The sequence below is a fragment of the Agelaius phoeniceus genome, chromosome 15, assembly GCF_051311805.1.
Source record: "Agelaius phoeniceus isolate bAgePho1 chromosome 15, bAgePho1.hap1, whole genome shotgun sequence".
Classification (NCBI taxonomy): Eukaryota; Metazoa; Chordata; class Aves; order Passeriformes; family Icteridae; genus Agelaius; species Agelaius phoeniceus.
Genome location: NC_135279.1, coordinates 6,445,653 through 6,471,137, shown reverse-complemented (window position 1 = coordinate 6,471,137; position 25,485 = coordinate 6,445,653). Strand labels below are relative to the sequence as shown.

The 25,485-nt window shown below is 47.8% G+C and overlaps 1 protein-coding gene across 2 annotated transcripts in view; it reads right to left on the bottom strand.

Moving 5' to 3' along the window:
* Positions 1-25,485, bottom strand: part of FAT2 (FAT atypical cadherin 2) — a 57,306-nt gene that overhangs the window by 6,395 nt on the left and 25,426 nt on the right. The window contains exons 7-21 of one of the 2 annotated variants that reach the window (XM_054642944.2): positions 24,160-24,299; positions 22,200-22,475; positions 21,547-21,757; positions 16,532-20,584; positions 13,969-14,165; positions 13,187-13,340; positions 12,275-12,508; positions 11,107-11,496; positions 10,103-10,317; positions 9,384-9,521; positions 8,406-8,549; positions 7,956-8,153; positions 6,024-6,831; positions 5,141-5,286; positions 1,623-2,064 (exon numbers count right to left, since the gene is read on the bottom strand). In XM_054642944.2, coding sequence (XP_054498919.2) covers positions 1,623-2,064; positions 5,141-5,286; positions 6,024-6,831; positions 7,956-8,153; positions 8,406-8,549; positions 9,384-9,521; positions 10,103-10,317; positions 11,107-11,496; positions 12,275-12,508; positions 13,187-13,340; positions 13,969-14,165; positions 16,532-20,584; positions 21,547-21,757; positions 22,200-22,475; positions 24,160-24,299 — 7,746 coding nt within the window. The remainder of the gene's footprint in view (positions 1-1,622; positions 2,065-5,140; positions 5,287-6,023; positions 6,832-7,955; positions 8,154-8,405; positions 8,550-9,383; positions 9,522-10,102; positions 10,318-11,106; positions 11,497-12,274; positions 12,509-13,186; positions 13,341-13,968; positions 14,166-16,531; positions 20,585-21,546; positions 21,758-22,199; positions 22,476-24,159; positions 24,300-25,485) is intronic. The other variant, XM_077186462.1, reaches the window with a different exon arrangement.

The window sequence follows — 25,485 nt, the reverse complement described above, 5'->3', positions numbered from 1 at the left end:
TGAGATCCTGGGCACAGCTCTGCAGGAACTCACTGAGATCCCTGGGCACAGCTCTGCAGGAACTCACTGAGATCCCTGGGCAGGGCTCTGCAGGAACTCACTGAGATCCCTGGGCACGGCTCTGCAGGAACTCACTGAGATCCCTGGGCAGGGCTCTGCAGGAACTCACTGAGATCCTGGGCACAGCTCTGCAGGAACTCACTGAGATCCCTGGGCACGGCTCTGCAGGAACTCGTGCTGCCTGCCTGGGGTACCCAGGACTGAGCCCATGGCACTCAGGTAACCAGGATAACCTCCCAAATAAACATCCCTTGGGCAATCCCTTCCCTGCAGCAGTGCCCTGCCTGGGGCCATGTCCCACAGGCTCTTTCCTGGCCAGCTGGGCCATTTGCGGGAGAAATTGTTCATCCTAGAAGGAAACTATGGGAAAGGTGCTGGATGATCAGTAGGTTATTACTGAAGGGATGATTTTTCACCTCCCCCTCCCACTGTATTCTCTCTGCAATGAAAGCAGGGGATGCCTTGACTTAGAGCAGAGATGTGTTTTCCCTTCGTGGGCTTTGAGCCCCTTCCAGCCCAGCCAGAGAGGTTTTCTGTGCAGAGGGTCTGAAGGCTGAGGTGTGAGTGCCAGCCAGACTAACTGTTCTGTACATTTACACCTGGTGTCAAACAAGTTCACCTGAACCAGGCAGCTGCTGAGTCGACAGGGCTGGGAATCTTGTTCCCAGAGGCAGCGGGCAGGGCAGGGGAAGGTGGTGCCTCCTTTGTCCTCACTTGCTTGCCGGGCAGGGTGTGCTTTGGCAAGGGCCCCAGAGAGCTGCAGGAGCAGCCTCTGCCCCACACAGCAGCGTGGGAAGCACCCCACTGCCCCTCTGAGGGGCTGAGGCACAGGCAGTACCCATCTCATAGAGGGTGTTACGGGGTGCAGCCCTGCTCTGCTGGCAGCTACAGCCAGTTGTAGGGCAGTGACACATGGGTGGACATCACTGGGAGCAGCTCCTCTGCTCACAGCCCCTGTCCCTGTGACACAGGACACAGCTCACTGCAAGGAGCCCCTCTGATGGCAGGAATGGGGCAGCAGGGACACTGCCTGGTGCAGAGCTTGTGTCAAACCTCTTTTGGGTGTGTGCACCCCATGTTAGCCTGGGACTCTTGGATTTGAGCTTACAGTTTTCCCATATCCTTTTGCATAGCCCTGGGGAGTTGCTCCCTGCAGTGGGAAGAGTCCAAGATCTTGGCTTGTTTCTGCCCAGATACCATCACCACATGATCCCATCTTGCCTGATTCCAGCCTTGTTAACAGCTCCTTAAGCAAAAAGGATGCAGAGGGGTGGGTGGAATCTCTACATGCATTTGAGTTTTTGGCAACACTCTGCTCTCCTATGTCATGCACACTCCTTAGAAACACCTTCCTGCCCTCTGGGCCCACGTCCACTGGTGAGAGCCAGGATGATGATCTCACACTCTGCAGCTGCTGGGTGCTGCACTGAGTCACCTGAGGTCCCCTGGGACAGAGGATCTCTGCTTCCCCTCTGGAATAGCCCATCCCCAGGGATAATAAAGCTGTTGCATCTTTCCCCCCCTCACTGCTCTCCACAGCTCTGAGTGGGATGTTCACGTACCTCCTCCGTGAGTTTCGGAGCACATCCCGTTGTTGAGGCAAGGGTTGCTGCTGCAGGCACCGCTGGGGGAGCAGCACTGCCTTATCCCCACCTGCTCCAAGACTTCCCTCGACTGCCCTTTCCCTGGAAGGAGAACCACTTCTCTGCCGTTGATGGCAACCACGTCCAGGCAGCCCCTGAAGCCCCGTGCGACCCTCTGGGACTGCAGCGACTTTGGGAGGCCCCCAAAGACCAGGTCTCGCCTGCCCTGGGGGACACCACAGGTCCCTGGCAGCTGGAGGGAGGCGTTGCCCAGGCCATCGACGAGCAGGCGGACGGAAGAGTTCTTCACCTCCAGGAACACCGAGTGCCACTCGCCGTCGCTCACAAACCGTGAGGAGGAGAGGTTCCCAGAGGAGCTCCCCTGGCAGCTGTAGCCAAGGTGAGGCACTCCATTAACCATCTGTAAAACACAGAATCACAGCTAGCTGGGACACAGGTGGCTGCTGTTTCATGAAGGGTTTCAACATTCCTCCTGCTGCTTGTTCCCCTCTCTCCCAGCCTTCACTTGACAGTTGAGATTACTCCCAATTTTCTAATTCCAAGAAGTACCAAATGCAGCCTTTTTCACCTTTTTAACCTATGCCTGGATCAATTAAGGGACTGCAACTCCTTTACTTTGCAGAACACCTTCACCTCTCTGGCACAATTTCACCTATGGTCCTTCCTGGCAGCCTTTGACCAGCATGCAAGGAGGGAAGCCCATCTTTCCATGCAATAGAGCCATGGGATCACACAGCTACTGCTGCAGCTGCTTGCCCTTTCTCCCACCTTCCTGAGCCTGATCAGAGCCCTGGCATTCAGACTATCCATAAGAGCACCACCAGTCACAGATGGACCCTTGTTCTGGGCCACGTGGCTTTTGTTCTGTTCTCACTGTCTCATTGGTGGTGGGGAAGGTGCTGGACCAGTTGCCCTTTTGGCAGGGGTGAGAGTGGTGAAAGAATCTTATTGAGGAGAAGCACTGGCAGCTTTCTCTGGAGGAAAAAGCAGGACTTGGGAGGCAGAGAAAGGAATAACTGTTGTACCCATGCAGGAAAACAAGGCCAAAGTTACTGCAATCCAATCCTTGATCTCCACCAGACTGGAGAGAGACAAGGCACTGAGCTGCTAAAAGTGAACCACACCAAAGTCCTCTGCATTAAATGGGGACATCAGAAATTCCTATTTCTGGCCCAAGATTCATCTTTAAAAGTCATATAGGATGGAGAAAGAAAAAGTTATTTGTGTTGTTTCAGGGTGAAGTCAGGGTTAAACCCCTTTTTCACCTTAATCTCCCCAGTGCTTTGTTGATAAAACCTCTCTCTCACAGAAGCCAAGAGCCTATGGAAAAGGAGAAAAGAGATGGAATGAAGTGCTGGTGGGAAACCTGCAGAGCCTGCTATGTAACATCAAGCAATTCATCTCAGGCAGGAGAGATGTCCCTGGAGGACATTAGAGACAGCAAGAAGGGTTTCACTCTTGGAAGGGGTTAGAAGAGCAGGAATGATTATGGGCTACACTCCAGAGAAACCCACCCACAATATGAAGGCGATACTCTGGAGCAGAGCAGGACAACAGCTAACTCTTAGAGAAGCCCATGGTATAAATAAATACAGTGGGAGGAGAGAGCAACTGCTGAAGGAAGAAAGAACAAGAAGCAGCTGGCACATGGCATGGAAGAGCCTCAGGGCAACACGTGTGTAAATCCCTTTGCACAATTGGCAAGCACACCAGAGAACTTTGTCACTTCACTTCATCTGCAGGAACATGATTTCTCTTCAGATGGGTCTGTAGATTTGGCTTATCAATTTCTGGGGCTGGGAGACAGCTGAGAACTCGATTCCCTGGAGCAAGAACTGACACACTGCCAAGCCTTTCCCAGCTTGCCTGCTCTGCCATCCTCTTCCTGTAACCTATTTCTGAACATCAGGAGAGCTTAGAGACTGGAAAAGTGGTGACATGTATGCTCTTGGGAGAGCTCATCCTCTTCATCAAATCTACAAACCATCAGTTATGGTCCTTTCAAGGCTTTGGCTCATATCTGGAGTACTTCAGTCTACAAAGTTTAAAATCTTGAGGGACTCCTTCAATTTTATCAGGCCAGGTGGTTTAGAAACCTTTTTATCCATAAGATATTGCTAATAAAGTGAGTCAGGAAAGAAATTATTCACAGTCACTTTTATGGAGGAGGCTTTATGAATGTTTCCTGTTGAAAAGATTGTGGAGACAAGCTTGGGCACAGGACATCATGAGCTCACTGAACTCCACCAATAATGAACCTTGACTCCCTATGCTGGCCTGGATCAGTGGAGCTTCTTGCCATCTTGTACTTCCTGAGCACCACCTAAAGTGCTGGATTCCTTCTGATGAGCTCTTGGGTGACTCTCCTTCCCAGAGGTGAGGTAGAAATCATGAGACCCTTAATGAGAAGTTTTTCACACTGGGCCTTTAGAGTTCAGCCTGAAGTCACTCTCAGAGATGGGTACAGGACACATGGATGATATTTCTCTGCTCCTGCTCTTCAGGAGCAATGGCTGTGGCAGCAGGAGCTTGAAATATGTGCAAAAGGCATGTGTGGGGGTTGGCTGTCATGCAGCTCCCTGTCTGAGTGGGTCTTTTGTAACTGTGGGAAGATGGAACAACAGGAAGATGGGGTTGTGAAACCATGAGAAGGGATGGGGAAATCCAAGAATAGGATGAACACTTCCAGGTAGGTTATAGTGTGTAGATCTCAATGTGATCAGTCTCAAGGACAAATCTCTGTAAGCTGGTAAGCATATCCTGTGATCTTAGTCTCCAGTTAGTCTGAATTCAGTTGATGAGGAATATATAAAACAGCTTTTCTTTAGTCATCTGCTGCTTTCCTTCTGTTGCCAAAGTGGAAGAGGGAGATGATCTCTGAATGCTTTGGTAAGTTCAGTGTTCAGTCAAAGGGAGGAAGAGTGATCGGAATGAAATATTCCTGTCTCTGAAGGTGTCTAAAATAGTGAAACCATCTGAAGAAAGTGGTTGAGAAGAGAGGTGTGTGTGTGTGTGAAAAATAAAATTTTGGATTCCTGTTCTTTCTTTTCTGTCCATTATTGTAAAGGACCTTTAATTTGAGGTATGGGAGAAAGTTTAGCCTTTGCTAAAGTGGAAACAACCAATGGTTTGTGGACAACTCCACCTGATAAATGCTTTGTCCTGAGAGGTGAGATGCAAGAGAGGAATGAAGAAACAAGAAAGAAGGTTATGTAGACCTGCTATGGGTGTCTGATGACTTCACCAGAAGTCACACCAGAGACCAACACATGCACTTACATGTATAGAGGATGATTTCCCGTTGTGGTTGCAGCAATTGCCAAACTCTGCTTGGCTCTCATTTGGGCTTCCCAAGTCTTGTATTTCACAAATTACTAAGGGTACATATTTTTGCATATTCTTTCTGTGATTCCCTCCCCTGAGAGAGTGAGGTTTTGGTAGCTGTGAGAGAAGTCCCCCTGCAGTGCCATACCCACCTCCAGCGTGGTGTGGTCGCTCCCGTTGGCGTGGAACACGACTGCGTGATGCTGGTGGGTCTTGAGGCGAAAGTGCATGTGCCAGGAGCCAGCCTGGGAGTGCTGGTACCAAATGTAGCTGTGGCCCCCAAACCTCACAGCTGTTCCTGAAAGGACAGTGAAAGAAAGGTCTCATCTCTGTGGCACTTTAAGGCTGTGCACTGTATCAAGCCTTGGCTCTTTTGCTAGCCTGAAGCCACAACTGTCCAGGAGCAGTCCCGTCCACAGCAGCTCATGGATCCCTGCACTGCATCTCCCACAGCCCCACCAGGAACTCCCAGTACTTCCTCTATGTACTCAACTGTGAAGCAACCCTGAAATACCAACCTGGCTATTTCTATCCTTCAAGGTGCCCTCAGCGAGGTCTACAACACCCTTGAATTTCTCCATCCTTAGCAAGGTTTTCTATTATTCTGTGGTATCCCCTTACGTTCCTGCCCTAGTGTCACTGATCCCGCTCCCTCCACTTATTTCTTGAAGTATCCTAGAACCAGTGTAACAAATATATTTTATTTGGCTTTCCTCAAATTTATTTGTTATTCTGTGCTTTGGTCCAGGATCAACACATGAGATCACAGATACAAAATTCTGATCACTGACCTCTCATTTCCTGCTAAATATGAGTGACTTTTCCCAATCAGAGAGACAGATGTTGCTGTTATTAAATGCTACAGGAGATAAATTTTTTAAAAGAGACTATATGAGACTTCCAGATTTTAAAGTCTTTGAAGTTGTGGGCAAAACTATTGGTCACTGGGCAACCTAATTCCATGGAAAATCCAGGTGCTCTATATTGTACTGAAGGAGAGCACAACATGCCCAGGTTTATAGAAGGATTGCTCACCATTGCACGAGCAGATCTGCTCCAGGCTGTGCCGCGGGGTGAGGACGCTGAGCCGGGCAGTGCTGTATGTGGACATCATGCCTGGGTCCAGCTGGATGGTCTCCTTGCAGACACGGTGGGCACAGTCTGACCCGTGACAGGGCACGTGGATCGCTTTCTTCATCCGGAGCCCCACGAGCTGGTCCATCTCCCCAGCTGACCCAGTGAGCTTGCTGGCCAGCACCCGCGGCTCATACAAGGAGCCGTGTGGCTCTCCGACAGCCAGGAGCAGATCCACTCCATCCGAGGCAGCTGCAGGCTGCAGGCTGGCCATGTGGATGTTCTGGCGCCGGGTGACGAGGATGTTCCCCAGAAATCTCTGCAGGTTGCGCCAGTGGTCCCCCACAAACTCCTCTGGGGAGAGGTGTCGGAAGTGCAGCACCACGGCCTTGTCCAAGGCCTCCTGCGTGAAGCACCACACATGGACGCTGACGCTCGTGGTGGCTGTGAACGTTCCATCACTCACTGTCACGTTCAGAAGGTAGTGCCCGTGGGGGAGCTTGTCCCCAGCAATGATCTTCCCATCTGCAGCCCCGACAGAGAAGAGCCCCTCCTTGGGCACCTGTGCCACCAGAGTGTACACCAGCGTGTCGTGGGGGTCCCGGTCCGTGGCGTGGATCTTGCCCAGAACACCGCCTCGGAAGGCGTCCTCATTGGTGGTGATGAATATTTCCAGGGGAAGGGCTGAGGGCGCGTACTGGCTCTGCTCAGTCACTTGGATGTTTATAAATGCAGATGAGGAGAGGGGAGGGATGCCGCTGTCGGAGACCTGGCAAGGAGAAGAGAAGGATCTGTTAGAGCCACACACTCACTCACTGTCACCTCACCTGACTGGTGAGCTCTTGCAGAGGAGAGTGCCTTTCAGGGAGCAGGGAGTGGAAGCTCTCAGGCAGCAGGTTGGGAGTGAAGAAGGAATGGGAAAACTTGGCAGCAGTGTTGGAGCTCTGCCTGGAGAAAGCCCTCGGGAAAGGGGACCTTCCCTTCCTTAGGGAAGGATGGAGGAGACTGATGAGGCCTTGGAGACTGACTGAGGCCCTCTGCTAGTGGTGGGGTCATGCTCACTTCCCTGTGCATTCAGCAGCAGCTGAGGCACCTCTGAGTGGCTCTGAATATTCCTTAGGCTTAATAATTTTTTGTGATGTTGCCAATCTTTGTGGTTCCAAGCGTAACTGAGTGTACAGAGATGTAAAGCAGTTACGCACATCAACACATTCGCTCACCTTCCAGGCTCTTTAAGCCCCTGTCCCACCTCTGACAATGCCTGCCTAGCATTGAGTCAAGGAACCTCAAACAGAAAAATGCGAATAATCAGATTATGGGATAAATTTCTCCCTAATGCTAAGCAGTTAGAGATTGAGGCTTGTAATATAATAGTACTCAGCTTTTGCAGCAATTGCCATTACTGAAGAAGTATGTACTTTACATGTTATTATGCTTTTGTTTGTAATGGACTACCCCTACTGATAATGTTGAAAAATAATGAATTCATTCTGCAACAATAGAAATCCTTTTTGAAGAGGAACTGAAACCACTTCTTAAATGACAAGGATAATTAGAGAAAGCTTGTAGGACCAGATCCAGCTCTCACTTTAAATTGGAATTCACTAGAATGATTATGGGGAAAGCATCTGTCTAAGGAAACTGCTGACAGAGTATTGTTCATGATCACATTATCTGATTTTATCAACACAGAAGCTGGCCCCCTGCTTCTTGTGGGCAGACTGTGTGGAGAAATGAGCTCTGCAGCTGGCTCCAAGCTGCAAAATTTGTGCCTGGATTGGATTTCTTCAAAGCCAGAGATGTTTTCGTTCAGCTGGGCCATGCTAATCGCATTTTATTGCTGCTTAAGCTCACTGGGGAATTCAGACACCAGGACAGTAACACAGGCTCTACCTGGACTTGCAATAGGTACTGTTCTTTCACTCTTCTGTTCAGGACAGACGATGTTACCAGCAGACCATTTTGGGTGACTTCAAAGGCTTTCCCATCATTGCCCTGGGTGATCTGGAACGAGTAGGGTGGTCCATTTTCTGGAGAGTCTCTGTCGCTCATAATCAGCTCCAGGACACTTGTCCCCACGGGAGCATTCTCCTGAAATGGGGAAAGACTCTATTGGAGGGAGGAAGGCAAGCAAAGAGAAATGGCCCAGGGGAACCTACAGCGCCCCAGGAGCTGCTGGATCAGGGACAGGAAAACAAATCCCACCCCTGCCCTAGAACCCACAGAGCACAAAGCAGCAACGTGATTCATCACTGTCTCCCCACTTTACTCCAACAGCAGCCTAGGAATGAGTTCCTGAGTGCAATGAGAGGGACTGGGAGAACAAACTGTCTCCTGGCTTACCTGCACCACCACACTGTAGTTGAGCTGGAAGAAGCGAGGAGGGTTGTCATTGACATCAGACACATGGACGTGCACGGGGACATCACTGAACTGAGCAGGGTGGCCGTTGTCCGTGGCTCGAACTGTCAGCGAGTAACTGGGGATCTGGAGGATTTGTAGGGCAGCATTACTTGGAGAAAGGGCAAAATGGTGGCTTTTTCACATCACAGTTTTATTCTGCTGCAGCTTGTTGAAATGCCTGAGGTCATGCACCATGGCCACAACAGCTTTGACTTTGGCTAAGGCTCTCCATCCATAAATCTCACTCAAAGCTCATTGCTAAACTAAATCAGCCTCACAACAGTTGCAGAAAAGAGAAACTTGGCAAAGATGGATGAAACTAAGCTGGGCAAACACCTGCCAATAGTTGTTTAAGAACCATACAATCACACAATAAGCTGGGTTGGAAGGGACCAATCAGGATCTTCTCCTGTTCCTGCGCAGGACATCCCAAGAATTCCATCATGTGCCTCAGAGTGTTATCCAAAGGCTTCTCAACTCTGGCAGGCTGAGACAAGCTGCTGCTGTTTTATGAATGAGAGATTGTCCAGGTGACCTTTCTCCCCCCCACACCTGTTTTCTCTAATGGAGAGAAGCAGAACCCAACCATGTTGGTTTCCACAACCAACATTCTCAATATTGAGACCAAAACTCAGAGCTGTGGAAGGTGTCCCTGCCTATGGAAGGGATTGGAACTAGATGATCCTCAAAGTCCCTCCCAATCCAAACCATTCTATGATTCTATAGTGCCTTTCCTAAAGCCCAGCCTTCCTACTGCAATATCTGTGAGTCTAGAAAACAAATTAATGCCTTGTCTTCTACCTACAATATTATGAGTAAATAATTCAGAAAACAGGAGGTAGCTGAGGAAGCTGTTCTCCCTCAGTCTTTTTGGGCACATCTGTTTCAGCCTTCCCACTCTCATTTTCCTGAACTCACCTCCTCCCTGTCCAGATGCTTGGCAATGCTGATCTGCCCATTTTTGGGTTGAATGGCAAAGTGTCCCAGTGGGTTCCCTTCCACGATGGAATATGTGATCTGATTGTTCATGGACCCATCCAAGTCATCAGCTGACACCTGTTTGGAGGAAAAAAAACCAAACCACTAGCATCCTTGGGCCAAAAAGGATGCCATGGAGAAATGGGAGTACTTTCTCATTTTAGGGTATTGGTTGGAGCTTGTCTCAAATGAGGAGGGGGAAAGGAAGGTGCTTCAAATAAGTGTCATCCAATAGTTTTTTCAAGACAACACAGTTTCCTCAGCTTTCTCCTCATCCCTTTCCTGACTTCACCACCCCTGTGATGGTTATAGGCTGGAAAGGGAACTGCACATCACCTTGGACTCTGCTATTCTGCCCAGGTGAGCCTCTGCCTTCCCCAGGCCACAAGAGCATGGTCCTTTTTCAGGCATTTTTGTTTTCTTGGGATGTTCTCAAAGCTCCTAAGCCCTTAATTTTCACTTAAAGGTGTCTTATAAGGCAAAGTGTTCTCCATGCCTGTGGAGTTTCAGGAATTAGTCATGCTTTAACCTTAGATGCTGAATGCCACAAGCCCACTGAGGTCACTGTGTCCAAGGAAAAGAAAAGTGCACAAGAGGAGTGAATATTGCATAGCACAAATGAAGCAGAGGTAAAGACAGCTGGCGTGGTTCAGTCATACCGTGAGGATGATCTCTCCAATGGCAGCATCCTCCCGAATGTCAGTGGAGTAGGGATCCTGGATGAACTCTGGTGCATGGTCATTAATGTCAGTTATGTTGATCACCACCATGGTCACATCACTGAGAGAGGCTGAGCCCTTCCTCGTGCCCTCAATGGACAGGTAATACTCGTGACTTGCTTCAAAGTCCAGGCTCCCATTGATGTATAAGGCACCTACATTGGGAGATGGGGAGGAAAGGACAGAAAATACTTCAAATGAACGGCACATGGGATTTCTTGGAATACTGCAGATATGCCAAGGCAACTGCCAAACTGCCAGCTGAAACAGTGTAGTTCACCTAACTTCAACCCCCTTGATGTGGAAGAATTAGCAAGAGCCTTGTGACCAGAGAGGCTGAGGAGCCACTGATGAGGATGTTACAGCCGAGGGCAGAAGGCCATTGCTGACGCAGCCAAGGGCTCGTTTCAGGGAGTTAGCACTGGCCTTCTGATAACAGCTCTTATCACATCTCTGTGCAAACAGAACAGGGCTTTATTTGGCTGGCAATTGTGGCTCAACACCTGTCCATAGTTAGGGTACTATTATCCATGTTCATTGAGTGCTACTCAATAAAGCTGCCTGTTACCCTGGGCAGCAGGTTCCTCGTGGGATCTTGATGGAAAGACTTTTTAAATGAAAACACTTTCTCCTGAATTTTGAAGTGGGAAAATTTTCTCATCCTGTTCTCCATGTATCCTTGACTCACATGGGCCTCTCTCAGGTCTCAGACATGTAGGAGGAATCTTTCCATTAATTTCAGTAAGATTTGGATCACTCCTTAAGTGACTTGGATAGTAAAATTTGAAGTAGAAAAGAAGACTGTATTTCCTACCCTTGTGATGTGTAAAGACAGAGGTAAGCAGAAGTGGGAGCCAAATGGGGAAGAACCAGAGAAGATGCACACAAAGACATCCTTTGATGTTGGATCATCCTGGACCTGCTCGGGCACAAGATCATTTTACCTGTGTTTGAGTTGAGCTGAAATTTCCCGTGGTCATTGCCGTTCACAATTTCATACTTGATCTCTGTGTTTTCTACATTGTCCCTTGTCAGGACTGACAAGTTGAGGACCTCGGTACCAACAGCCACATCTTCTTTCACCATGGCCACGTACTCAGGGGCCAGGAAAACAGGCAGGTACTCATTGAGATCCACAACAGAGACAGTGACAGTGCCGAGGGAGGAGAGGGGCTGCGGGCTGCCCCGGTCGGTGGCACAGACTGTCAGCTCAAACGCTGAGTGCTGGGAGTCCTTCAGGGGCTTTTCCAGCCGGATCACCCCCGTGGTTTCCTCAATTGAAAAGTGCCCATTGGCAGAGTCAGACAGAGAATAGACCACCTCAGCATTGAGACCTGGAAGGGAAACAGACAGGCTGCAGTAATTCATGGGTAGGGATGCTGCTGGGTTTAGTCATTTATAATGCATTAGGACTATATGAACAGAATGATCTTCAATTCTCAGGATAAATGGAGGCTGTATGAACATCATACAAACATTAAGTGTGCCCCTGCTCATCTGCAGGTTCAGTCATCTAGCCAGCCCTCACCATTATCCACCAGTGTCAGCTGTCTGCATGGACTACTGTTCCTCATTTTTAATTACCTTGTTTTCAAATGTAATTTCTCTTCATATCTGCTTCCAAAGAAGATAAATATGATCCAGCCTCTGCTGGAGAGGTTTATTGAAAGTTTCTTTCTTAGGAGCCTTACCTATACTTCAGAGAATCTCTGTGTTTTCGGGAGGACCTCTCCATCCATATTACCTACACCACCCATAACTAAAGCTCCTTTTTTCCTTTATTACACTCATTCTCAGTCCCCACCTCTGAACAAGTTTCTGTCCAGTTTGGATCCCTGCGTCACACTTTGAGCTGTGCATCACAGCCACAGTCACTGAGCATATTCTCAAAGAAGGTCTGCATGTTTCTACAGATACTGTGCTCCCAATAGGGTCACAAAAATGCTGATGCCAGCCCAGTAGTCAAGAATATGTCAGCGATGAGATTCAGGCACATCTTCGCCAAGATTCAATCATCTAAGCCCATTGCTGTAGCACTTCCCTAGGTTTCAAAGGCTTCTATTCAGAATGAAAGATGAACTCTACCAACACATAAATCCCATTCTGACTCACCTTCATCAAGGTCCCTGGCAGCAACCACAGCGATGGGTGTCTTGGTTGTGGTGTTATCAAAGACGGCCACGGCGCAGTGGCTGGGGAAGAACCTCGGAGCGTTGTCATTGGTGTCCTCAATGATCAGTGTCACATCAGCCTGGCACGAACGGCCCCCGCCGTCAGTGGCTTTGGCTACGAGGTGGTACACGGGCTTCTGCTCACGGTCCAGGGGTGCAGATGTGGTCAGCTCCCCTGTGGGAAAGAACAGGAGGTGCTCGTGTCTCCAGCAATCACAGATGCAGCCTACAAGACCTCAGAGAGGTTCAGCTGTTTTCCTGGATGAACCGTGGGAGACAATAATTGAGCTAATAGTGGTGATGTGTCCATGCCACATTGCTCAGGGCTATCCTCAGATCGTTGCCAGCCAGGGCCCTGGCAAGGCTTTGCATGGGCAGTCCTGCAAGTTCAGCTGAACTTCATCCAAGGGATGCCATCATGGGATAAAACTGTTCAGAAATAAATTGTACTTCTAAACTCCCCTGCACTGAGCTTTCTGCAATGAAATGAACCCAAGCGATCTCTAGAATGATCATCGGGTCTGGGTAAATACACTGACCAAGACACAGTAAGAGGTATTTTGGGATTTAGAACTTGTGTCTTTGGCTGAAGCCAAATACTTGCTGCTCTTTCCTCCTTGAGACCTGGCTGCTAGCAATAGTGTCTGCTCTTCATTTCAAAAGAAGAGACAGAGCAATCAGGATGATGTAGAACTCCCTCTCCTCTCTGCTGTGGCCATTCCTTCCTAGCTTGGGACAGCTGGAATAAACAGCTCCTTGTTTTTCTCAAGAGGAGGTAAGTGTTAAGCCATGCTGAGAGCTTGCATTTCTCAGGGGAGGGTGAGGAAGAGGATGAAAGCAGCCCTGCTCTCACCTGTGTGTGGGCCCAGCCGGAACTCCTCAGCACCAGGGCCGTGCAGGCTGTAGGTGATCTGGGCATTGCTGCCCACGTCAGGGTCACTTGCTGATATCTTCAAAATTAAAAGACCCGGCCCAGCATCTTCAGAGACTCTCCCAGTGTAAAGTATCTGGCCAGGACAGAAGAAATCATTGGCATCTGAGCCGTCTCCAAAGTACCTCCACCCCATGTGGAGGGAGAACAGACCCACAGAAGCTTCACAGAGGATAAACTCTGTGTTTTATAGGGGAACACAATGTGCCTCCCATTCTTGGCTGCTGGGGTGTGGACTGGGACAAGTGAGCTCATTTCACACAAGCCTTTGAATCTCCTTTGGGAAGTAACCACCTCTGTTCGTTCTCACCACGGGTGACGTCCACACCAGCAATCAGCTCTCTACAGCAACAAACCTCCTGATGGGAATCTCCCAGCTTAGCAGGATATAAAACTCAGTAATTTACATGCCCCTTCCCAGGAGGCTTCCTGGCATTGTTTATCTCCAAAAATTACTCTTCATAATGCTTAGGCTCTCACTTGCTGCTGGCAAACATGCTTGGAGGCTAGATTTAATATTCTTGCTTGACATGCTGCTTAATTAAAATTGTTAAGCATAATCAAAGCAACAGGATCGTGTGAGAAGAATTATGACAAGCCAAATCCTTTAACATGCTCTGCCTGTTCTTTCTTCTTTTCTATTGTGTTCTTTCCCTCCCAGGATCTCCCTTTATGCCCCTGATGTCCCAGAACAGATGTCTTACCTGGCCACACTCAGGGCTGTTGTCATTGATATCCAGTACAAAAATTTCCACTTCAGTGGTAGCCTGAAATTTCCCATCAGAAGCCATAACCTTGAGGAGATATTTCTCTGTATCTTCTCTGTCCAGAGGCTTCTTGGAAGAAATTGTCCACTCGCCCTCAATTTGATCAACTGTGAACTGTCCCAGTACATCTCCTTCTAGAGGGGGGCAGGAAGCAAGTAAAAAAGGCATTTACTAAGTGGTGAAAATCAGAAGGGGTAAGGAAACAGAATACAGGTGTGTCCACTGATGGCTCCTTAGGAGACCTGAAGGAGCTGGATGCTCCTAGAGGTCTTTCCCAACCCAAATGATACCATGACTCTGACTCACACTGGTGATGCAGAGAGGGCACTGGTGGCATATCCAGCAGGTGAGGAGCTTTTGGTTAACCTCACTGCACAGCTGGGAAATACCCTGCACAATTTAGTTATTCCCTGTCTGCACATTACAGTGACAGAAGGAAACAAATGACGGCAGAAAAGTCAGTAATGTTCTGCAGATGTGCATATTCATTGCCTCAAAACCACATTGTCTCACCTTCCCAAAGCCTGTCAAGTCTTTTTTCTGCATGTTCCTAAAAGGATTTGAGAGCTGTAAACACCCTGCAGACATGGTTTGGATCTTACTGTTATGGTACCATGTACAGTTGTACTTCCTCTAACCTGTAGAGGTATTTAACATATAACTTTGTTTTCTGGGGCTACTTTTTGTTTCTGTAAGAGCCAAATGATGAGAGACAGGTAAATCCAGACTAGGCAGGCTCTCTGGTCCACCAGATCCATGCTGCTCCTACTGTTGTTACCCACGTTGGATTTTAAATGGGCTGGATGCTGCCACAGGAAAATCCTTCTCTCCTGGGAAGGAGCTGGTGCTCTCTGCTGACCCAGGAGGAAGCACAACAGGCAATGGGGGTCACTGAAGAGAGCTGGCTGTGGAATCTGTTCATGCTGGACTCTGAAGGGTCTCACACAGTGGGATAAATTAAATTGACTCCCTTTCTGTTTTCATTTGTATGGCAGTGATGAGGCTGTGGAGGCACAATGACACCTGTACTAGCTCTTCTTCTGATGCTGGGAAACACCAGCCCATGCCCAGATTTAGTTTCTGTGCGTTTGAAATCAATGTGGACAGGGGGAAGCTGGACTCTGTGTTCACCTAATCCTCTCTTTTGCTGCATGTCCATGTTTATTTGCAAAGTCTGATCTGTGTTTGTATGTGCAGAGCAGAGAGCACAAGGTGTTCACCCCTAACATAAGTGTGCATCCTCTCAGGTTTAAAGTACTTGGAAGTTATTGCTACCTTCAAGATGGCAGAAATGTGAATGCATAATGGATTAAATCTTTCCTCTTAAAGGCTTGCAAATACCGAGGCATGCCATAAACCAAATGAAAGTACCAGCATTCCTCCCCTGTTTCAGATGGTTACAACAATAGATAACAGGCTGCAGCATGATCTGGCCTAATGTTTTGACCCTGAAGGGTCCTCGTTTGAGCCTGAACAAACATTTTAATTTGAAGGATCTGCCCCAGGTCTTAGAAAGACCCTTTAGGGTCAAAAAATACCATAAAAGCAAGCTTCTACTTGTGCAAATACAAAACAAACATTCCAGTGTAACTTTTTAGTTATTTTACAGCAGTGGTTAATTTTAGTTGGCACACGTGATATTTCAGGGATGCAAGAGTAATCTTTAGTTTGTCTTGTTAGCCAAAACCTTTACTAAGATTGACGTGATAGTCTTAAATATTCCCCAGTGCAGAGTGACTATCTGCAGCCTTGTTACTATGCCAGCCTCCAAGTGGTTTTGTAGGAAACACACAATACCAAGAAGTTATACATAGTTATTAAAAAACACAAATAGGCTACAGGTATATATGTGATGTATAAACTGACTGCAGTGCTGGCAGGAGAAATAGCTGGGTCAAAGAACTTAAATACAGATCACAGTATCTGTGTGAGAAAAATCTTCCTTCCTGCTGTACTGCCTCTCCTGTCCTTCCAATAGCTATTACAATTACACTGTCTTAAATATTCCTCTGTTAAGAAAGTGTAAATAAATATTTCTACAGTACAGCATAATTGCTTACATGTATCTTATTTATTAATATCTAGAGAAATAGGACGATTCAGTGGTGAGACAGTTATTTTTAATGATCATTCATATTTTAATGATCAACCCACTGCAGTTATATATAATTACTTATATGTATCTTATTTATTTATTCCCAGAGAAATAGGTTATATTTATATAGATAGTTTATATATATATATTTATATAGATAGTTATTTTAATGATCATTCATATTTTAATGATCAACCCACTGCAGTTACTAAAGGGTTTTGTATTCCCCAGATTCATTTGAGTCCAGCTCATGACAGAGCTCAGCCCTCATCTCCTGTTTCTGACAGGACTGTCAGTGTAACATTATTTCTGTACTAACAACCTGTAAGACAAGGTCTCAAACCCTCACTTCGAGATGATGCTCTCCCCTTGCCCACTGGAGATTCCCAGTCTGGCCCAACTCACCGGTGATGTAGCAGGTGACGCGCCGGTTCTGCTCGGAGATGTCGGCGTCGATGGTGCTCAGGGTGACAACGACCTGCCCCGGCTCCGCGTTCTCAATGACTGACCCCCTGTAGAACTCTGAGGTGAACTGCGGGGCGTTGTCGTTTTCATCAGACACCGTGACCTCCACCAGGGTTTGGGAAGAGAGCTGCACCTTCCTGCCGTGGTCAGTGGCCACCACGTAGAAGCGATAGATCTCCTGCTCCTCGCAGTCCAGCTCCTTCAGGGTGGTGATCCAGCCGCTCTCGCCGTCGATGGTGAACAGCCCACGGAGGTTGCCAGACTCTGCTTCCAGACTGTAGGTCACCTGCCCGTCACTTCCCATGTCCTGGTCATTAGCTGTCACTTGGATGACTGTGGTTCCTGAAGGCATGTTCTCCATGACAAATGCTCTGTAGGGATCTGCCTCAAAAACAGGTCTGTTGTCATTCACATCCTGCACGTGGATATTCACAGAGACCAGAGAGACCAGCTCAGTCTCCAGATGTGAGCAGTGAGCCATGACATCAACCTGGTACCACTTGGTGGTCTCATGATCCATAGGTTTTTTGATTCTCAAAGCCCCTGTCTGTTCATCCAATGTGAACACCTCATCCTTGTTACTTTCTGTAGTGGTTCCCTTCACCAGGCTGTATATAATGGGATCTTCTGCAAAAGCTTTGACTGACCCTATTTCTGACCCCTCTGGAAGATCCTCAGATGCAGAGAATGTATAAAGGGGCTCAGAAAACCTTGGCAATGTCACTTCCCTGGGGACAATCTGGAGATTCACTGGAACAAGGGAGTTCCAGTGAGGGGGTCTGCCATCTTCAGCTTTCACCTTGAAGTTAAAGGCTCTATTTTCTAAACCAATAAGACTCTCCTTGACCTTAACAACCCCAGTGGCAGCATTGATCTCCACAAGGTCTTCTGCCACATCTTCCACAGAGTCAACAGAGTAAATGACATCTGCATTTGCACCTTCATCAGCATCATAAGCCAGTACCTGGATGACAGGGGAGCCTTTGCTGACATTGGACTGGATGGACAGGGTGTATTCAGAGGCTTTGAACAGAGGTGGGTTGTCATTCTCATCTGTGAGGATTATTTTGACCGTGCAGAAGGCCACCTTCCCACCCCCATCCTTGGCCATGACTTTAATGGCAATGACCCTCTCTGTGGAATTTTCCCTGTCCAGTTTTTGCAGTGTGGCAATACAGCCCTTATTGTCTATGGAGAACTTCTCATGGGCAAGTTTATTTATGATGGTGTAGTCTATGGTGCCATATGGGCCACCATCTGGGTCAATAGCCAGCAGCTCAATCACTTTGGTTCCTATCTCAGCATTTTCTGCCAGCTCTGCCTCGTACACATTCTGCTGGAAAGAGGGGCTGTATTTGTTGGCATTTGTGGTGTTGATATACACAGGCACAGTGCTCTTGAAAACTCCATCTGAAGCAGAAACTCTGAGATTGTAAGATGGCTCCAAGTCCTTTTTGCAGCGGTTGAACATGGATATTATCCCAGAAGTGCTGTTAATGGCAAAATGCCTGTTGTCATTACCAGAGAGGATCACGTACTCCAGCCGGGTGGTGTCTCCACTGTCGGGGTCCAGGGCCTGGACTTTGATCACAATGTGCCCACACGTAGCCATTTCACTGACCTTGGCTTCATACTGAAGCTGGCTGAACTCAGGGGGATTGTCATTGATGTCTGTCACATCTACGATTACCAGGGCATCGCTACTGAGAGGAGGCACCCCATGATCCACAGCTCTGACTTTCATGCGGAACTGTTGATTTGTTTCATAATCAAGTGCTTGAGCTGTTGTTATTTGCCCTGTGCTGGCATCAATATTAAAGAACTTGGCAGCATCTGAACCATCATCCATGATCTGATAGGAGACCACTTTGTTTCTGCCCGAATCCTTATCAGAGGCAAAGAGCTGGACAACAGGGGTCTGTGGTGGCAAACTCTCCGAGACAGACGCTGTGTAAATGATCTGAGAAAATATGGGAGGGTTGTCATTAATGTCCTCCACCTCCACCTCTACTCTGGCTTCTGAGAAGGATCCAAGTGCTGTGTCTGTGGCTCTAACAGTGAATGTGTGTTTTGTCTCTAGCTCATAGTCCAGCTGCCCTGTGACAGTGAGGACACCAGTTTTGAAGTCGGTGTTGAAGAGTTTCAGGGAATCTTCTTCCACAATGTTGTAGATGAGGCGCAAGCCTTCAGGGCTGCGGGCCTGGATGTGGAGGATAGATGTATATGGGGGGACGTTTTCTGGCACCTTCACTCGGTAGTACAAACTCTGGAACAGAGGGTTGGATCTGTTCCTCACACTGATCACCACCTCCTCTTCAGCTTGCAGGGGAGGCTCTCCTTTGTCCTTAGCAATGACCCGGAGGTTGTATTTATTTAATGCTTGATAATCAAGAGGCCTCTTAAGGGAGATGTCTCCAAGGTAAGGGTCAATCCAAAAGTATTTGTATTCCTCTGCAAATGAGTAGGTAACAGCTCCATTATCCCCTATGTCTCTGTCTGTTGCTGACACCTGAAAAAGGACATCCCCTGGCTCTGTGCCGTCCTGCACCGAGGCGTAGTATGGCACATTCTCAAACTGTGGGGGGTTGTCATTGACATCCTCTACATAAACTCTGACTGTGGCTTGAGACACTCTTGGTGGCTTCCTGTTGTCCTTCACTTCCACAGCTACCTCATGCATGTCTTGCATTTCGCGGTCAAATTTCACACCCTTGGTCTGAAGAACTCCAGAGGCCTGGATCATTTTGAACCTTTCCTTTTCATTCAAAAGTGAGTAGAAAAGGGGTTCATTTAGCTGATACCCTTTGACTCCAAGAATGGTTAGAGTCTTCTCATCTGTAGAGTTCTCCATCACAGTTGCTGTATATACATCTTGTTCAAATTTCAAGCTGGTACCTTGTGCCCGAGTTAAATTTAGTTTAACCAGAGCAGTGCTCTTATACAAGCCATCACCAGCTCTGACTGTGAGCTCTTGGTAGCTTCTCAGGCCAGTTGTGTTAAGAATGGAGATGAGACCTGTTAGTGGATGGATATGGAAAGCATTGTCAAGGTTCCCTTCCACGATGCTGTAGGTCACCTCCGAGTCTGCATCTTTTGCCTGCACTGACAAAAGCTCCATCCCTGGGTGGGCAGGTAACAAGATAGAAATGTCATAGGTGTCTTTGAGAAAGACTGGAGGTGAATCGTTGACATCTTTAACGTGGATCGTGACCTTGGCAGGCTTGGATGCAAACAAGCTGGGACTTCCACTGTCATGCACATGTACACTGAAATGGAAAACTGGGGTGAGCTCATAGTCTATATCAGCATGACTGGTCAGCGTCCCTGTGCTGGGATCCACGGTGAAATATTTCAGTGCCTCTGGTTCCAAAATCTCATAGGTCAGCAAAGCATTGGAGTCTTGATCAGCATCTGTTGCATAGGTGACGAGGGGAGCATTGCTTTCATCCAGAACCATGCTCTGGGATGGGGCATTCTCCATGATCCAGCCAATGAAGGAAGGCTTAACGAAGACAGGCACATTGTCATTCTCATCTATGACATAGATGAGCACCACTGCATCCATAAATGCTCCAGCCATGTTGGTACCACGGACTTTCAACTGGTAAAAAGACACCTGCTCAAAATCTAAGTTCTTCTGAGTGGAAATAAGGCCTGATTGATAGTTCATGGAGAACACTCCATCTCCATTTCCATCTTTTATTTCATAGCTGACTGGTGACAAGCTTGTGGCTGAAACCTGGATCAGAGGAGAGCCAATAGCAGTGGATTCACTGATCTCTGTGATGTATTCAGCCTCTGGAAATTTTGGAGGGGTTCGATCTGAGGGTCTAATGTGGACATGTACTGTAGCAGAATCTTTAAGCTGAGGAAACCCCTGATCTTCTGCCTTTACAATGAGAGTAAATCGCTCCTGCCTGGATGGGTCCAGTTTCTGGGCAACTGTAACAATTCCAGAATATGGGTTGATGCTAAAGAAGCCTTCCCCATTACCTGCAAGAAGAGAAATTACAGAGTGAAGAATGCAGACACCTTACTGGTCTTCGTTTTCTGCAACTCTTGTTCATAGATTCTCCTGATTGCAGACCTGATTAACATCTATTTCTTCTACTGAGAGAAATTAATTCATTTCTAAATAATTTTAATTGTAAGAACAACAAACCCATTGAGATCTGTGAGCTAACATTTGAATCAATCAAAATGTAAATTGGAGATAAACACCCTTCTAATTTAAGCATATTTAGTGGTGGCAGAGCATGTGCTTGAAGCTTTTGCCTCGTGTGCAGAACATGGTAGAAAAGACAGTACTAGTTCCTTCAAGCCCTGTCATGCTTGTAATTACCAATACTTCAGGAGCAATTAAATTCCTCAGTCCTTGATCTAAATTGCAGTGAGAAAGATGGAGCAAAGGATGGCTTGTCTCCTGCAAAGAGTTTACAGGCTAAATTAGGCCGTGTGGCACAGACATAAATACTTAAGTTTTAACCTTTATAGTGAATGATAAAATATTTGCCCATTGAACATGAATGACTCAAAACCACCACCAGTCAATGCTGAGAGGGTTCTCACCATTCCTTGAGGATGTATTTCTTGATAGAAATAGTGGAATGGTGATGACTCCTGTGGGAATTGGGAGTACTTTTGCCTAACAACTGAATAGTTCCCATGGAAAAAGAGGATCAGATTTTAGGCTGTTCTAACTCATCCAGTCACTATTTTTCTTTGACTAGTGACTCAACATTAAGCTGTCTTCTTAAGAAAAGATGCTAATAATCCATAATATGGACATTACCTACTCACTCTGGATTTTTTCTGCGTAGGAAGAAAATCACATTATAGAACTGTGCAGCCATTTGATGTTCCTTGCAAGGAGAAAGCTGTCAAGTGGCCACCAGTTAGAGCATGGTAACGCAGGTATGATCAGAACCTAAACCATCTTGTTGCACGGCTCTCACCTGCCTGAAGGGAGTAGTGGATTTTAGCATTAGCTCCCTGGTCCTGATCCAGGGCTCTGACTTGTATGACCTCTGTGCCCACCGCTGCAGAGTCCAGCACTTCTGCTTCGTAATGGATGCTGCTGAACTGGGGAGGGTGAAGGTTGCAGCTGTCCACGTGCACGATGACTCGGACAAAGTTCCGCTTGATGGGGACCTCCTGGTCTCGTACCTGAATGGCAGAGAGAGAGAGAGCAGGAACAGTCACACCCAGGGACAAGCCAGTCTTGTCTGCACCATCTTCCAAGTAATTCATCAGCACTCTTACAGAGATGGGTGTTTTGCAATGGTGCCGACCCCTTGGCTGGGAATGAGCCTGGAAGTTTCAGCACCAAAGCTCAGCCCTGAATTTGAAAGCAAACATTAACTATTACACACTGTGTTTTGTTTTGTTTTGTAAGAATCCAGTGGCCCTCCAAAGAAGGTGGTTAGAGGAATGCAGGGTGTTAACTACATTTAGCCATATAGTAAAGGTTAACACCCTGCTTTCCTCTTCCCTATTGTTCCAGACAAGTCCTCCCTCATCGACTAGAACCACTTTTAATTTCTCCAGTGACCCATATATCCTGGCCAAACCAGTGGACTCAGCTTGGTTGGGCTTGGTTAGGACTCACCATCACTGTGAGGGTGTGCTGAGGCATGGGCTGGGAACTGAAGCCTTCTGCTGTTGTGAGGGCTCCATTGCCCGGATCCAGCTGGAAAAGTCTTGTGCTTTTGGGGTCCACACTGCCATGGATGGTGTAGATAAGCCCCTTTCCTTTGTCCTTGTCTGTTGCACTGACTCGAAGGATTTCTCTCCCTGGGGGGGTATCTTCAGGAATCCTCTCCTCATAGTGGTTCTGAAGAAACTGGGGACGGTGCTGGTTGATGTCAATCACGTGGATAAATGCCTGTGGGGGAGACAGCACAGTGAGGGCAGCAACTGGACATGCAGCCATGTAAAATCTCAGCTACCAATCCTTCTTGGATGTTGACATTGGGTGCTTCTTGGGTGCCATAACCATCACAGTTTTCCAACTCTGGGAGCTTTGCCATCTCTGATGATGAGGAGCCCCTTTGTCCTTCATCCCAAGGAAAACCTGCTGTGCTTTCCCCTTTTGTGTTTTTCAGTTTGCTTCCTCTCCTTGTTCAAAATCTCTCCAGTCTGGCAGGGCATTCAGAGTGAACGTGCCTGCACTTGGCACGTGGGGAAGCAGTCACAGCCTGCCATGGAAAGCAGCAGCAGCTCAGCCGTGGTGCCAGCTTTGCTGCTGGCCGGTGCCTACACAGCAACCCCCATTATTTACTCAACAGAAAGCTGACAGAAGGGGATGTTTGGTTAAAGAAAGGAGGGTCTGGCCCATCTCAAGAGCAGCAAGTGTGTGGAGAAGCAAAATTTCTGTTCTACCCTTTTTAGCCAAGTTTTCCTCTCTGCACTGAACAGCACATGCTGGGAATCCTGAATCCTGCTGGGGAAGTCACTGCTTTCTCCTGTGTGGTCTCCTACCCTGGCTGTCCTGACCCTCCTACTGATGTGCCTCCTGCATCTTAGGAAGCCTCAACCAAGTGTAATAATTGGCTTCCTTTAGCAAACCTGAGCATGCCATGGGAGGTTTTACACTAGCAGGTTTCTTGACATCTGCTAGCAGCCTTGAGTGCCAAAATAAACGTGGGGATGAGATGCAAGGTGGCATGGAATGCACACTAGGCAAGGTGGGGCTTTCTTTGTTTATTTGGAACAATACCTGAAGATAGTTGAGACATGTGGCCATCCGTTAGCATCACGTTTCACAGGAATGGTGGAGTTTCTCACTCATCATCCCCCACAGAGAATTCCCCATGATAAGCATTACTGACAGGTGACTCACATCCTAGGTCTTCCTGTGCATTGAGGGCTGGATTTTTGGCTGCCTCTTATGCATGGAGAGAATGACTAGTGAAAGATCATGCCTTGAACACCTCTCTTCAGGGTAGTAAAGATGGGCAAAATCTCATCATTTTAGCCAGGGCTCAGAGACATGCCTGAGAGTGAAGTGCCTCCTTTTACCAGCACTTACTTTATATGTGGGAACTCAGAGCACACAGCATCTCTGCAGCTGCCCCACTCACTCCCTGGGCCTGACCTCACCTCTTGCAGATGGATTTGTGCTGGCTGTACCTGGGCTAGCAAATCCCAGGAACACACCTTGACATGGGAAGACGGACCCAAGCCTGACCTAATCGTGTACACACTTCCCTTGTCCCAGATTGCTGTAACTCAGCCTGAGCAGCTGACACCAAACTGGGGTCTGAGTGTGTGAAATGCCACCCCAGTTTGGCTGGTGGTGTGGACGTGTCCCCGTGTGCTGCCTGGGATCAACAGGAAAGATCCAAGCTTTCCTAGACCAGCTGTGCTTCTAACAACATAAAAACAATCTTAGCTTGGTATAAGATCTGTGTACTGGAGGATCCTCCATTACACTGTCACTGTGTAATGGAGGATCACAGTGTAAGGACATCTGGCAGATGATCCAGAGCTCCGCAGACCCAGAGGAAAGGTTCCCTTTGGCATATCCTCCCTCTCAACAGGGTCTCCACTAAAGAAAAAAACATTACCTGGGTTTTGATTGTACTGGACCCATCAGTGACTTCTACTGTGAGGTTATAGCTTGACTTCTTCCTTGCATCCAGGGGTCTTGCAATGACCATGCTGCCTGTGCTCTTTTCAATGTCAAAATCCATGTCATCATCACCACCTGGGACACGGGGGAGAAGGGAAACAGGAGGGCAGTTACAGTCAGCCAGACTGGGGATAGTGCCACAGGTAAGGTTTATTCCAAATCTGGAAACTCAAAACACCATGTGATAGATAGATTAGATAGACAGATAGACAGACAGATGGATAGATGGATAGATAGATAGATAGATAGATAGATAGATAGATAGATAGATAGATAGATAGATAGATAGATAGATGGATGCACACAGGAGATGGGGAGGACAAGGCAAAGCTGGACAAAGGGATAATCACAGATGGTGACCAAGGAGTGTGAAAAGGAAGATGAGGGGAATGAGAGGAAATGAGGAGGAGGAGAGAAGGGGAAAGGATGCACTTATGCATGTGATGTCCTGGCTAGATTGGCAACAGGCCCATTTGAGCATTGATTTCTCTGCACAAGGTTTCCAGCCATGCACCATCACTGGCTTAGCATGGACCAGGGACCTGCTGGGCAGAACAGGGCTCTTGCTGGCTTCTGATTCAAGGTCACACTGTGAGCATATCAGCAATGGTCCTCATCACCATGGCTGGGAGCCTGTGAGCTCCCTGAATTCCCAACACTCCAACAGTTGGGGAGGCAGACGGTGCTTCCAGGGTGAGCAGAGCCTGTTGCCTCCAACCCAGATGGCTGAGAATGGCCAGGAACAGCAGGCCTGAGCAGCTCAGCAGCAGAAGGCTGTCCCTCACCCTACTGCTGCTCAGCCCTGGCATGGCAGCTCCTTTCTCATGCCTCACTTGCTGGGGCCTGTTGGGCCCCTCTTGCACATTAAACCCTGCAAAGCTGCTCTGAGATACGGAGAAGCTGAAACAGTTTCCTGTAATTTATTTCAGGTCTCAGGTTCTTCCTTCCTGGCTACTGGATGCTCTGATTCTGCTTGATTCTATTACCAGCTGGTAAAATCTTTTCTGGTTGTAAAATTATATCTCTTCCCTTGCTGGAGGAAGGCAGTGCTCACCAGCCATCTGCACCACTGCTCTCCTGCTGGGAAGGAGACACAAAGAAGCAGAGACAGAGGGAGTGAGACCCATGGATGTCTTTCCCTGAGAAAAGAGAGAAGAGCTCCCTGTGTACAGTGCCCAACGGAAAGAAGAAGCCCAGAAAAGGAAGGAGATGAGGAATGATTTGCTTTGTCAGTTTTTGCAGACTCCATCAATCCCAGTGA